Below are 12,566 nucleotides of genomic sequence, written 5' to 3'. Positions count from 1 at the left end.
GATCCCCGGTTCTACTTTTCTTCACGCGACAGCTGCGAGTTCGTTCATCTCTACAAGATTTGCGTTAACTTTCATCGATCCCTGACCTGACTCTCAGTCGGTGTCGGCTTAAGCACTGCACTTACTGTCAGACATCACAATCTTACGCAGGTGTCCTGGCTCCGAATCATATTAGCATAGAGTTGATGCATAGTAACTAATTAAGTAAGGTAATTCTGGGAAATGCTTCGGTTAATAAATGAAAATAGGCAGCGACGGAAACGTGCATGTTGACGAATCATAGATACAATCGTTCGCTCAGTGTGTGCGGCCCATCTACGGAGTCCGCGACTCGCTTCCCAATCGTTTTGCGAAAGACAAATCTCTCCTGTCCATATCGTCGGCCCGAAAGTGACAATGTCTGGAGTCAACACGTTTAATCATAGATTCTGAACCCACGTGGCGCGGCGCAGGACTTACTTAAGCCGCACCACACAAATATCCACCGCCGCACGAAGACCGACGCAACCGTAGATCCCATCGATCTTGGGTTGGCAGACGGCGGGCCAACAATAGTTCCTGGCTACAAGGACTAGCGACACAAGGAATTCCGATGGCACCTATATTAGTGGGCCACACCTGCTGCGGTATATATTTCTGAACTGGACATATGTATGTAGTTTCCTTGATATCCAAGCCTGTCTGCATCTGTTGCTCCTCGATATCATTTTTCTTGGATACTGCACACCGACAGTTGATACCAGCATTTTCTCATTTGCGCTTGTATATTTTGTACGTAATATTGGGCATCATGACTGTCCTACGGAATCGTTTGACCACCAGCGACGACGTGGAGAGTCAACCGGTCACTAGCGACACCACCGTCTCGACCGCACATCTTCAAGAACCGCCAGCGACGCTAGTTGAGGCTGTATGCGCGCTGTTTGTCATAGCTTTTAAATTCCACCTCGGGAACACAGATACCGAGTCCGGGCTCGAGGCGGTAGTGACAAGAAGCTCTGGCCGTACAGAGGACAACCTCGACTATGACGGAGAGGATAGGAATATTGTTGCGAACGTTGTCGCGCACATGATGGGGTATTTACAGATTGCGTGCTCGTTTCTCAGCAGCTCTCGGCCGGAATACGACGTTGAGCGGGGGATCGAGGAAGCTCTGCTGGACGACCGCGTCGCCAAGCGCGTCCGTTTCGATCACGCAATGATTATTGAGACCGCGGGATTATTGTCAGACAACGAAGACTGCGACCACGACGACGATGACGACGAGGAGGAGAAGGATGAGGATGAGGAGGTAGAGATAACGCCACTGCCTACTCGTCGGCAACGAAAACCGCTCGCATTCGAGCCGTCATCAAGTCGGAAGTTTCCTGACCGGCGGCATGTCGACACGATTTTCGCGGCGGTCTCCCACATGCAACTGGATCGCCGGTGCACACAGCTTGAGCAGATTGAGGCGGCGACGATACGAACATGGCATGGGTCACAATTTGTCGCGGACATGCTTCGCGTGCGGCGGATAATTCAGTGTCGCAATATGAGTGCGATGCTACATCAGCAAGAGAAATGGAAACGGCATGGTAGTATGCAGGAGAAGACGGCGGCGTTGCAGGAGATGTTGATACGTCGAGCGCGAGAAGTCGTTGGTGAGCTCACGGGTGAGGACGAGCGTGCACGTGTGTTTACAGACGAGGAGATGAAGACTCTTGCGTTTTTCAAGATGTCGCCGGAAGTTAGCTCTACGTTGAACCATTCTGAGAGTTGATTTGGCATATAGCGTGTGGGGTACTACAGATTTAGGAGTTATATGTCGTGACTGACGTTTAATACACTAACTTATGGCATCTTGCTCGTAAAATATTAACTTCAAGGTCGTTTTATTTTTCCAAAATGAATTTCAATGATTGTCGATCGCATCGCCTTTAACTGAATTTGGCTTGGCTAAAGTCCAGTTCTGTAACAAGTTAGCAAGTTTTCGAAAGCGTGTCGATTAAGTAAAACATACCTGGGTGCTGGGCCTGGAACTTCTTGAGGATGTCTTGCTTCTTGAGCTCATCGCTTGTCGGCTTTCCAAGCTGTTTCTGCTGCTGATCAAACTACAGACCCATCGTCAGAAAGATTCTCGTCACTCTACCATATTACGAGCAACCTACCATCATTTTCTCAACCATACTCCTTGTCTCATCATCCAAGTCACTTAATTTTGAATTCTCCGGCTGAATCCGCTTTACGTCGATCTTCGGCGCGTCAGTAACGACGTGAGGCCACCACTCCATCTTATTGATCTTGGCAAGCGTAATTGTTATTTCCTTCTGATCGTCAAGCGTCCAGGTTGAATCGTCGACTTTGATGTCCGAGTACAGCTGTCCGGAGATGAATGGCTTGTCGGCAGATTTCTTGAGTGCGACGACGAGAGAGGTTCGTTTTATGTCGACAATGAGATCACGCGAGCGTGTGCCGGGTGGAACGTCGATGATGACTGTGACTTCTTCGATGACTTGGGACCATTTGTATGGTAGTGCTTGAGATTTTCATTAGTGGTTTTGCACTGAGTAGGCGATCGATTGCATGTACACAAACGGTAAAAAGAGGAGGAAAAAGGGGGGGAGGGAACATACCTTCCTGCTCAGCCTTTTCTTTCGCTATGGCGGCGGCCTCTTCTTCTTTGGTGGGTTCTTTCGTGGTGTCGGCCATTGTATGGGAATTTGTGGTGTGATGATGTAGATGGAAGCAGTGGGAATTTCGCGAGCGTTGGGAGAAGTTCAAGAAACTCCAAGCAGTGGATGGAGCCCTGCACTGAGCGTGCCAAAATTCCACCTAATTACGAAAGGGATCCGCTGCACTATATAATATCGGATTATTTGTTTGGCTTTTGATGTCGTCACGCTCACCACCAGTGAGACTCGATCCGGCAATGGACACGGCGTCAGTGCCCATCGACTCTCTTGAATCAGTCCGACTTCGTCTGTCCCAGGTAACACTCCCCCCGGCCATTACTCCTGTCATGAACTCACTAAAACTGATAACTAGCTCACACACTGGCTCAACCGTCTTCAAGCCCTCGTCCAACAACCAACGCTCCCGCCCTGGCACACGCTCCATTCCCAATTCGCGATGGTCCTCAAACAACTCGCGTCGCTGTCTCACACGCTGAACCAGCACGCCGACACGCTCCGCGCAACAAACGCGTACCCGTTACCGTCGTTCCCGGTCGTGCAGGAAACAGGATTGCTGACTACGTTGTTGCGGAAACGTGTTGAGCCGGAGGTTGACGAGTGGATTAAAGCTGGGGCGCAGGAAGGCGCCATGGTGCAGCAGGCATCGAGTGACACTGCCGCGATCGCTGGGACTAAGAAACGAAGAGTACCGGACGATGTGTGGTACTTCGCGCGCGAGGTGGTGGACAATGAACGCGAAAGCCGCGCGTGGGATGGGATTTTTACTGGTGAAGAACTGATAAGTAATGGCGATAGTGATCGCAAAGACGGGAGTAGTAGCAATGCCGCGATCTTGGATGGTGGTGGAGGAGGAGGAGGAGGAGGAGGGCGAGACGGGGATATGGAAGTGAGTTTGGAGCAGGTACTCAGGTATGTTTATCAAGGCATTGATGTGCATGAGCCGGTGCGGAAGGTGGTCATAAATACGAGTGTGAGAGGCCCTACGAGGAAGTAACGAGCAAAAAAAACTTCCAAATTGTATATGTACAACACGTTCCATTACTCACTTCTTTTTCTTGTCCTTGTCAGCAGCTGGAGTAGCACCACCCCAATACATGACCATCTGCACAACAAGCACGCCATTAAGCAAGGCAGCCAAGACCGCACCTGCCAACACAATCTTATCATCCACTTCCTGCAATGTCGTAAATACTCGCGCCACACTACCTGCCATATACGCAAACACCGACACTGCGGATAATTGTCCGGTCGATTTACTTTTGAAAATTGTGATTATCTGCGGAATCTTGCTCGCGAGGTTGAGCGGGATTGTGACAGCTTGCAAGGTTGTCCGGAATGCCATTGACGGACCAGGGACATCCAAGACCAAGTAATATGCCGTCCCCAAGACAACGGGGACGACCCCGACCGCCATGGCAGATCTGCCAGAGTAGACCAGCAAAAGAAGCAACACTGACACATCCTGGATCCACAAAAACGCCTGCTCGCCGTACGTGCTGAATGGGAATCCCGCGCCGACAGCATACGACAGCATGCCGAGGTAACTTGCGGCCTCGAGCGCTGTGCCGGCAATCGAGACTCCTACGGCCGAGCGCGAGCTCAGGAGTTTTGCAATCTGCGGAAGCTTGATTATCGAGGACGCGACGACGATTCCGATGCCGATGATTTTGCTCAGTGCGAGTTGGGCGCACGGCGCCAGTTCGGACGGGTATGGCGGCGGAGTGAGAAAGCTGACGTCGCGGACCAGCACGTCGTAGCATTTGTCGCCGAGGATCGATTCACCAAGTTGTGCGACCGGCGCCGGGAGCGACCGGGTCATCTTCTGAATTGTTGATGCCAGTGACATTGCTTAGATACTGTTGACCTGGTCGTCGGACTGGGAGTCTGGGACTACTATTCGCGGCAACGGTTTCAACAAGGACGGCCCAGATGCTAAGAATGTGCGGCTCATTATGGTTGCCCAGATGGTGCTCCATCTACACTGGGCCAGGAATCGTTGCGCAGTATATAGCGCATTTGTATTACATGACTTGTTATGAACACGGATTAAATTGCAATGATAATGATATAAGAATACTGTACATGAAGATATATATTATACCCGATAAAGCCAAACAGCTAGATTATTAAATGTAGGTCCAACAATTACTTAAAACAAAGAAATACAAACACCTAGACTGTCCAACAAAGCCATTGAAAACAACACTAATCACTGGTGATCTGGCCAGAAGCCTCGGCAGCTTTGTCCTTGCTCTCCTCTGCAGACGAAGTCGATGGGGCAGGCAACTCGATGCCAGTGATGCCGTCGCTGACTAGCATGCCACCTGAGTTGAGATAGCCAGCTGCACGGAGAGCCTCTGCCAGCTCGTAGTCGCCCATGCCTTCTTCGAAAAGCAAGTGCTTGTCGAGTCCCTCGATCTCCTGGTTCTCCGGCACACGGAACTTCAAGCCGGGAATGTGGTCGATAATGAGTAGCAGGACAACGGACACGACAAAAGTGTAGCCGACAATAGCGCACACTTCGGCAAGCTGATAACCCAGCTGGATGTAGTTGTGGTCAACCCAACCCGAAGCGACGGTGGCGCCGTCGAGTAAGGAAACCCAGTCGGCAGCGAAAAGACCGGTGAGGAGGGCACCGATGATTCCGCCGATGGCGTGAAGCTTGAAGACCTCCATACCTTCATCAACACGGAGCCAGTTGTTAATGTTGTCACACAGGCGGACGCCGACAGCGCCGAGGAAACCGATAAGGGCGGCGAAGTAGACTGGAACATAACCGGCGGCTGGGGTGATGGCAACAAGGCCGGCAATACAGCCCTGACAAGCACCGACGACGGAGAATCGGCCCCTGTAGAAGAGATAGTCGAGGGCGGACCAGCCCATGACACCGGTGGCGGCGGCAAGATTGGTGTTCTGCAAGACGTAGGAAGTTCGAACGCTGGCGTTGAGAGTCGAGCCACCGTTGAAGCCGAACCAACCGAACCAAATCATCCAAGTCCCGATAAAGATGAGTGTGGGGTTGTGAGGGACATACTTGGGGAACCGTCGTTTAGGATCGTTATGTTCGAGACGCTTGCCGATGATGAGGGCGTAGGCAAGAGCACCAGTGCCTGACGAGATGTGGACAGGACCACCGCCGGCGAAGTCGAGTGCGGGAAGATTGAAGAGCCAGCCCTGGGCGTTCCAGGTCCAGCAGACGATGGGGCAATAGACAATTGTGGCCCAGAAGAACGCAAAGATCATGGAAGGGAGGAGACGAGCGCGCTCGAAGGCGCCGCCAATCATGATCATGACGGTGCACATGGCGAACATGCACTGGTAGAGAGCGAACAGGGGTTCAGGGAGGTAGCCTATAGCGACGGAAACAACGTTTTTCATGCCAAAGTTGGTGAGAGTGCCGATGAAAGGGTTGGCATTTGCAGCGTAGGCGAGGGAGTAGCCCCAGAAGAACCACTGGAACGATATTACACCAAGCACACCCATTGACTGCCACAGCAGTGTAGTTGCGGACTTGCGTCGGCACAGACCAGCGTAGAAGAGGCCGAGGCCGGGGATGATGGGGAATACAAAGGCTATTATAAATTAGTACTGGCAACGGACCGAGAGTTGCGACTGCTACTTTAAAAATGGGAACATACCAGTGGCAGCCATCATCCAGACCTGGTGGAAGCCGGAAGCTATGTATGCGACGTTGACGTCCATATCGCGCGAGTCACCGCCGGCTGAGGTCCAGTCGGCGGAAGAGTCGTTGAAGACTGCAGAGGGAAGTTCGGCCATTGTAAGACGAAGAGTGGTAGAGACAGGGATTGGTTGGCCTGGTGGCTCGTAAATGGAGAGGGCCAACGGCTGCTGGGGGGATCTGCTTTCTTTATATACCATTGGGTCGGCCGACATATTCAGTACAGTCCAGTAACCAGTAGCAGAAATTTCGTTATCGCTCTAAAAGCCATCTGGCCGGTCTTGGCCTTGGCCTTGGCCCTACTGGACATTATTTACAGAGTTGAGTCTACAGTTAACTGACTTTACTCTTACTTTTTGTTCGGAAGCGCCACAACTGCGCCGCAAGCTGGCCCTACTTTCGTACCCACTTCGGTACCAGTCCGTACCTGTGACTCGGACAACACTGTGGTAATCATCTTAATCACAAATCACAACAGGTTGTAGTCGCTAACTATCAGGCCAATCCCGATCAAGTCCGAGTTCATCCGACAAATGAATGAACTCGGACTTACAGTTGCTTCGTCCGTGAATGACCAGCCGGCATTGATGTGATCCCATGCATCCGAGGCAAATTGGTGGGTTCATCCGTCTTCGCTTTGGCAGTTTAGCCTCGGCGAATATGTTTTTGAAATATCGTCTCCGGAACTTTGGTTCCGCGTGTCAGTCTGGATTGCTGTTGGGGGCTACCGGCGTGTACTATGAAAAACTTTAGATAGCAGTGGCCAAAACAGACGACGGACTCACGCAGGTTTTACCGGCCTCTTATCATATCACCCAGTGAAACCCTAATCGACGATCGAGATAAGTGCGCTATTGCGATTTGCGATTGTCATATTCGCTGCAACGCAACGCATCCATCATGATTGAAGGGGATGTTGAAATAGGCAATATGTAAATTGTGGACTGGAGGGACCCTGACGCTGCGGCATCTAGTGTCGTGATGGACGAGCACTGATTGGCGACGAGGCGTATATTTTTAACTACGCCAACGGAGCGCCACCGAGCTTATTGAGAGTCGCGATGAGGGAGGTGAGATGCCGTTTGCTGTCGCGCAGCATGCGTACGCCGATTTGCAGGATCGTATTGGATCGCACACGCTACTACGTAGCAGACGATAGAATGGTCGGGCTTTGAGTGGGGAGTGTCAAAGTCTGGACGGACTGATCTGAGCGGGGAGTCCAAGAACTTGGATCATTGAGTATCGAGCTGACGGCTGCTTTATTTAAAAATGATAATCCGAATTTATCGAAGATGTCGCATTTTGCAATTCTAGTTGCGTTCACAACACATAAAATCGCAATGTGAGGTACGCCGAGGCACAAAGAGTGTCGATCTATCAAGAATAAGAAGGCTGCACACCTTAGGCGCCAGGAGGCCTCTATAGCGGCCTCCTCATGCCCAATTCCGTAAATTAACTGCGATTATAAATTAAGTGTGGCTGCCCTCATACTTTTAATTCTTCTCCTCAATAGTGTATTGGTTTTAGCGGTGTGTCCAACCTTCTTCGTAGCGGTAAGTTCTCTCGCCTCCCTCTGGACGCCGCGCGTTAGTTCTGCTTCCTTGCAATCTGTATGGACTGTCCAGTAGCGTGACTACTGGAACAGACGGGGGAGGGCGATTAATGGCTCCACAATCGTTAATCTTCGTCTGGTGTGCCTTGGCAGGCCTTGCGGGCGACCCGCAGCGTCTTTGTTGTATGCAAAGTGTTAAATGTGCGACTACCGATAGCGAGCAAGAATAATACCACATCCACTTTCGATTTTTAATTCGTCTTTCGTATTCATGCAAACCATACACCATAAAACAATTTCGGCTTATTAGATTGAGAGTGCTTTGTGATCTGTGAGTCAGGTACGTATTATTGTGATCGATATACTCGTCCGAGGACAACAAAGTTTACAGTTTCAGATTTCTTTGCGTTCCAACAAAACTTTAGATATGCTGTGGCGTTTTTGGAAACACAAAATGTCAAACCTTATTCTAAACAAAGTAAGATTCCATCCATTTTGACTTTGACCCTTAAAAGTCCCGGTTTATATGTGAGCACCTACTTCTGCCTTCTCTTTACTAATGTGTAAAGCGCACAGCCAAACCGCGAATTTGGATTTTATTGCAATCCCGCTTGGATCTGCGATGGTGATGGATAGCTGTGGTGAGTGATTAGCATGTGTATCAATGCCACAACAAATAATTAAAACCGATATCGACTATCCCTATTCTCAAGATACCCTTGCCCTTAAATCCTCGACGGATTTGCTCGCTGTGGGTCAAGCCAAGACCTTGGCTTCGACTACGAGATGCTCAAGTGCGCTTTTCTTACAGGCTTTCTCGAAGACTCGGCCTATCATACAAAAGTTAGTAGGAATCGACATGTACAGTAGATCACGCCACTCACTGTACGAGGCAACAATATTACTACAAAAACCTTGGAAATCTTGGCCTGGTGCACACACTGGCAGCAAACAGTTATTACTACAATATTGACTTGCGTTGTTTTGGGCAGCGTTGCAGGAGGACGAGAAATTTTTGCGCTGCCGACGATTCACTAGTCTGGCTGAAGTCGGTAATGGAGAGTCGTGACAAATTTGCATGGACAGAATGCAGTTTGTTCGCGAGCTGCTGATCGTCTCACATCCAGGAGAAGCTCGATCAGTAGCAATCAGTTCTGCGCTGGCACATGCCTTTGCTGGACCGACAACTGTCACATGAATGCGCATCGTCATCGGACCTTGGCGTAGTAGATCCCGTTCACGATTATCATCGCGATGGACGACAATGAGATAAACTGTCAGATGATCTCTCGCTGCTGTCGCTTGTCAACTTAGATGATATTGGAAATTGGTAATATTGCTCCCTAGCGAACCTATGAACCAAGCCAATACCAATCGTATATAGCTCGATTTAGAAATAACCCCCGCCTTTGATGCGACGTAAGCGGGACCATTGGAATGCGTCGTCGAACGCCTCCATGAGCCTTACTAATTCGTTCAGTACCCGACGCGAAGCGGTGATGCCCGGCTCAGTTGGCACCGCAGAAGGTTTCGCGCTGTCTCGGCCCCGCCTGCCAACCCTATTTTAGATCTGTGAGCCATCAATACTTCAGGACCTACATCAAATTAAAGAGTAAGACCTGCTACGCTGCCCGGCCGTCATGTTGACAACATTATATTCGTATTTATTATTGGCAAACTCCCCCGTCAAAGAAAAGTTTTTTATAGCGGCTCACCAGCGGCTCACCAGCGGCTCACCAGCGGCTCACCAGCGGCTCACCAGCGGCTCACCAAACAGCTTATCGGGTCCCTCCCCGCCGACGCCGCACGAGGCCATCCAGACTGCGCAGAAAATTTTCTCTAGTGGCTTTGCAGATGTCTACACTCGACTGCAAATATGAATAGATTTTCTCGGCATGTCCGAATTTAGTATTCAGCGTGGTCATCAGACCGTAGGATCATGCGCGATTCTTAGTAAACTGCCACTATTACTTCACTATGGATCACAAGTACTGAAAGAGCATTACAGTAACGCTCCTACCTTGCACGTGCAAGGATTGTTGCACACAAAGTCCGAGTGTGTCGGTTGACACGACATGATCTGTGGTTGAATAGCATCTATTCATTCTCTCATACAGCAGTCTTACGCCTCCTGCAATACTCGAATGACAAACTCGTCACTGTCTCCCTCTCGGACAACTTCAATGTCCCCTAAATCCGTCACGACAAAGTCTGCGCCAGCATCAAGGACCTCTCCCTTCGAATGCGTGCTCACGATCCCAATTACAACCGCGCCCGCAGCCTTGCCAGCTCTAATCCCCGCTGGCGCGTCCTCGAAAACTATCGTCTTCTTCCTTGCACCACCGTTGTCGCCAGACAACAATGTGCGGCCAAGAAGATAGCCTTCGGGATCAGGCTTGCCCCTGCAGACTTTCTCAGCCGTGATAAACACTTCTGGAGTCGGCACTCCGAACATATCGAGCCATTGCGACGCCAGCGAATACGTCCCGCTCGTGACAATACCCCACCGTCTGTCGCCGGGGAAGATCTTGTCCAGTCGCTGCAGGAGCTCAATTGCGCCGCGAATGCTCTTGCATCTGTCCCCGAACTCTTTGGGCACCCTTGATTCCAACTCGTAGGCTATCGTGTCGGACGCGAGGTGCGGCGTGTGTTCTAGTAATGTGTCGATTAGTCTTCTGCCATGCGACGTGGCAAGGATGCGCTCCGGTGGGATATTATTCTCATGGCCGAACCTGTCGTGTTGGGGCATGAGCACACTGGCAGTTGATGATTATAATATGCGGCTTACCGAGTCCAGTGCGCGACAATCGCTTCAGTTGAATCGACTAGTGTCCCATCCAAATCGAACAATATTGTATGCGTGCGGACGGAAACCGGATACTCATGCGTAACCGTCATAGTGTATCTAATCTTCTTCGCGTCCGCTTAAAACAATCCTCTAGACTATTGGTTTTCTCGTCGAGGATAATCCTACAGTTCGCCGAGTAAACATCGAAGAACTGACAACCTGCCACGTTGCTCTATATAGGACGCCGCCCCTGCGGGATGACTACCGGATTCGGATTGTCCTGCGGCTGTCTGCATCTAACGCTCGCTCCAGTTACATGTTCAGTAAACTTCGCAACTACTACTAGAAATGGGAATTACAAGTTCGCACGCTGGGTGTCGTTTGCGATGACGAGAAGAGAATGTCCAGCATTTAATGTAATACAGTCACAGTCACAGTCAATGTGCTCTGAGACTGGCGACACAGCGTCGGTGACAACTGCGTATTCCCACCATTCTATCAGCGTGCGGCTAGTCGCTCGCCCAGATATTGTAGTTCTTAAATGAGGCAGTTATCGGGCTACGTCCGATAACACTCCTTCGCTGCGCAATAGAAAATAGTAGAATACGAAATATTCCATAACTCCAAAAGTACAGTGCACGAAACGTTTACTTTTGTTTTGTTTTGTGGTGAGGTCTTCTCAAACTACTTTCTTCATTATAACGATATGTACAACTATAAATCTATTCAACGCTTTGGCACACTAGACATACTTTCTGGAAATTCTCATGAATATATTTGGAATTTGTAACAGCAGATTCGATTGGTCTTGAGCAATCCTCGATTGTGAATCTATGCCGAATGAAAAATTTATTTCTAAGCAACTAATACCAAGCTCCTAGCACCTAAAACGTTAACCGAGACGGCGCAAGAGTCCAGAAAATTTTCTTTCTGCAGAGATCGATCGATTTTTGTAGAATTGGAGTTTGAAATCGAAGCGGGGTCTCGATAGTTCAGTTCATTGGTTTTTGGTCCTTGTTTGGAGCCAACGTGTTGGAACTTGGAACTCGCCTAAGTGAATTTCGGGTCCCCCCCCAACTAAATAATTTGGGTCTCCCCCTCCCCAAAGATAGAGTTTATGATTTACTGCAGTTTGTGTCGACTTCCCCGGTCCCCAGTGACGAATCTGCTGCCTACTTTTGGACATAACCAATTCTCTGTGAATAAAATAAATTTAAAGTATCATAAGTTATTAGTAGAAATTATCATTTTTATGGAATACATTAACCGAATAATTTAAAAGTATAATGTCCGTCATTTAATCCAATATCACAAATTCGGACCTTCATATTTTCAATTTTTGGTGACGTTTTATGGTGCTATAAGTTTTATTATAATTTGTTAACTAATAACTAATCTTTTCTTTTCTTTTTTTTTTTTTTTTGGGGTTTCAGATCAGCCGGAGGCATGTGCTCATTTACGTTTCGAAGCGGCTTATTAAAATCTTCTTACCTGCCGTCGCTAAGCCCATTAGTTTTTTCTCAAACTAACTACTGTTTAAACAAATATATCCTTGCTTAAGACGACGAGTATCAATTTTCATTACAATATTTATAATACAGTGCAATATCGAAATACCAACTGGTTGATAAGATATAGAGAACAAAAAAAAAAACAAAGAGCAGTGAGAAAAACGTCATAGAATCATAAACTATTGTAGTGTCAAGCAAAGTGCCATTATTCCTCCTCTTCATTCGACGAGGAATCAATAGATCATCAAACACAACGCAAAAAATCTCATCAATCAAATTAAATCGAATCTTACACTTCTGCGCCCACCCTGCAATGCATCAGACAATAAAAGAGCGTGCAACCACAAACACAAACCGTAAC

General features: G+C 49.0%; 6 protein-coding genes across 6 annotated transcripts; 2 read left to right on the top strand and 4 right to left on the bottom strand.

The window, feature by feature from the left end:
• Positions 1-302: 302 nt before the first annotated feature.
• Positions 303-1,839, top strand: V1513DRAFT_443557 (uncharacterized protein). Its single transcript, XM_066897834.1, has one exon. It carries the CDS (start codon positions 650-652, stop codon positions 1,760-1,762), a length of 1,113 nt encoding a protein of 370 aa, XP_066753819.1. The 5' UTR covers positions 303-649; the 3' UTR covers positions 1,763-1,839.
• On the bottom strand, positions 1,779-2,809 carry V1513DRAFT_443555 (HSP20-like chaperone). Its single transcript, XM_066897833.1, has 4 exons — positions 2,616-2,809; positions 2,151-2,518; positions 2,003-2,093; positions 1,779-1,951 (listed from the first exon to the last, which is right to left on the bottom strand). Exons 1-4 carry the CDS (start codon positions 2,689-2,691, stop codon positions 1,920-1,922), a joined length of 567 nt encoding a protein of 188 aa, XP_066753818.1. The 5' UTR covers positions 2,692-2,809; the 3' UTR covers positions 1,779-1,919.
• V1513DRAFT_443550 (mediator of RNA polymerase II transcription complex subunit 8-domain-containing protein) lies at positions 2,774-3,788 on the top strand. Its single transcript, XM_066897832.1, has 2 exons — positions 2,774-2,971; positions 3,028-3,788. The coding sequence occupies exons 1-2, from the start codon at positions 2,873-2,875 to the stop codon at positions 3,667-3,669; spliced, it is 741 nt and encodes a 246-aa protein (XP_066753817.1). The 5' UTR covers positions 2,774-2,872; the 3' UTR covers positions 3,670-3,788.
• V1513DRAFT_443548 (uncharacterized protein) lies at positions 3,667-4,653 on the bottom strand. The gene has a single exon (XM_066897831.1). The coding sequence runs from the start codon at positions 4,519-4,521 to the stop codon at positions 3,718-3,720; it is 804 nt and encodes a 267-aa protein (XP_066753816.1). The 5' UTR covers positions 4,522-4,653; the 3' UTR covers positions 3,667-3,717.
• Positions 4,654-4,704: 51 nt separating this feature from the next.
• On the bottom strand, positions 4,705-6,561 carry V1513DRAFT_443546 (ammonium transporter AmtB-like domain-containing protein). Its single transcript, XM_066897830.1, has 2 exons — positions 6,314-6,561; positions 4,705-6,247 (listed from the first exon to the last, which is right to left on the bottom strand). The coding sequence occupies exons 1-2, from the start codon at positions 6,552-6,554 to the stop codon at positions 4,881-4,883; spliced, it is 1,608 nt and encodes a 535-aa protein (XP_066753815.1). The 5' UTR covers positions 6,555-6,561; the 3' UTR covers positions 4,705-4,880.
• A 3,050-nt stretch (positions 6,562-9,611) lies between these two features.
• On the bottom strand, positions 9,612-10,892 carry V1513DRAFT_443540 (HAD-like domain-containing protein). The gene has a single exon (XM_066897829.1). The coding sequence runs from the start codon at positions 10,653-10,655 to the stop codon at positions 10,029-10,031; it is 627 nt and encodes a 208-aa protein (XP_066753814.1). The 5' UTR covers positions 10,656-10,892; the 3' UTR covers positions 9,612-10,028.
• Positions 10,893-12,566: the final 1,674 nt, after the last annotated feature.

The sequence above is a fragment of the Lipomyces chichibuensis genome, assembly GCF_038497645.1.
Source record: "Lipomyces chichibuensis strain CBS 12929 unplaced genomic scaffold V1513scaffold_13, whole genome shotgun sequence".
Taxonomy (NCBI): Eukaryota; Fungi; Ascomycota; class Lipomycetes; order Lipomycetales; family Lipomycetaceae; genus Lipomyces; species Lipomyces chichibuensis.
The sequence above is the reverse complement of the archived record's forward strand: the minus strand, read 5'-3'. Positions and strand labels throughout refer to the sequence as shown.

Bases quoted from the DNA above. Each gene is read 5' to 3' on its own strand.
- V1513DRAFT_443550 (XM_066897832.1), top strand. From the start codon at position 2,873: ATGTCGTCACGCTCACCACCAGTGAGACTCGATCCGGCAATGGACACG. The intron at 2,972-3,027 runs GTAACACTCCCC...ACTGATAACTAG, and splicing joins TCCGACTTCGTCTGTCCCAG to CTCACACACTGGCTCAACCG.
- V1513DRAFT_443548 (XM_066897831.1), bottom strand. From the start codon at position 4,521: ATGTCACTGGCATCAACAATTCAGAAGATGACCCGGTCGCTCCCGGCG.
- V1513DRAFT_443555 (XM_066897833.1), bottom strand. From the start codon at position 2,691: ATGGCCGACACCACGAAAGAACCCACCAAAGAAGAAGAGGCCGCCGCC. The intron at 2,519-2,615 runs GTATGTTCCCTC...GAAAATCTCAAG, and splicing joins AGAAAAGGCTGAGCAGGAAG to CACTACCATACAAATGGTCC. The intron at 2,094-2,150 runs GTAGGTTGCTCG...ATGGGTCTGTAG, and splicing joins GTATGGTTGAGAAAATGATG to TTTGATCAGCAGCAGAAACA.
- V1513DRAFT_443546 (XM_066897830.1), bottom strand. From the start codon at position 6,554: ATGGTATATAAAGAAAGCAGATCCCCCCAGCAGCCGTTGGCCCTCTCC. The intron at 6,248-6,313 runs GTATGTTCCCAT...AATTTATAATAG, and splicing joins CTGGATGATGGCTGCCACTG to CCTTTGTATTCCCCATCATC.
- V1513DRAFT_443540 (XM_066897829.1), bottom strand. From the start codon at position 10,655: ATGCCCCAACACGACAGGTTCGGCCATGAGAATAATATCCCACCGGAG.
- V1513DRAFT_443557 (XM_066897834.1), top strand. From the start codon at position 650: ATGTATGTAGTTTCCTTGATATCCAAGCCTGTCTGCATCTGTTGCTCC.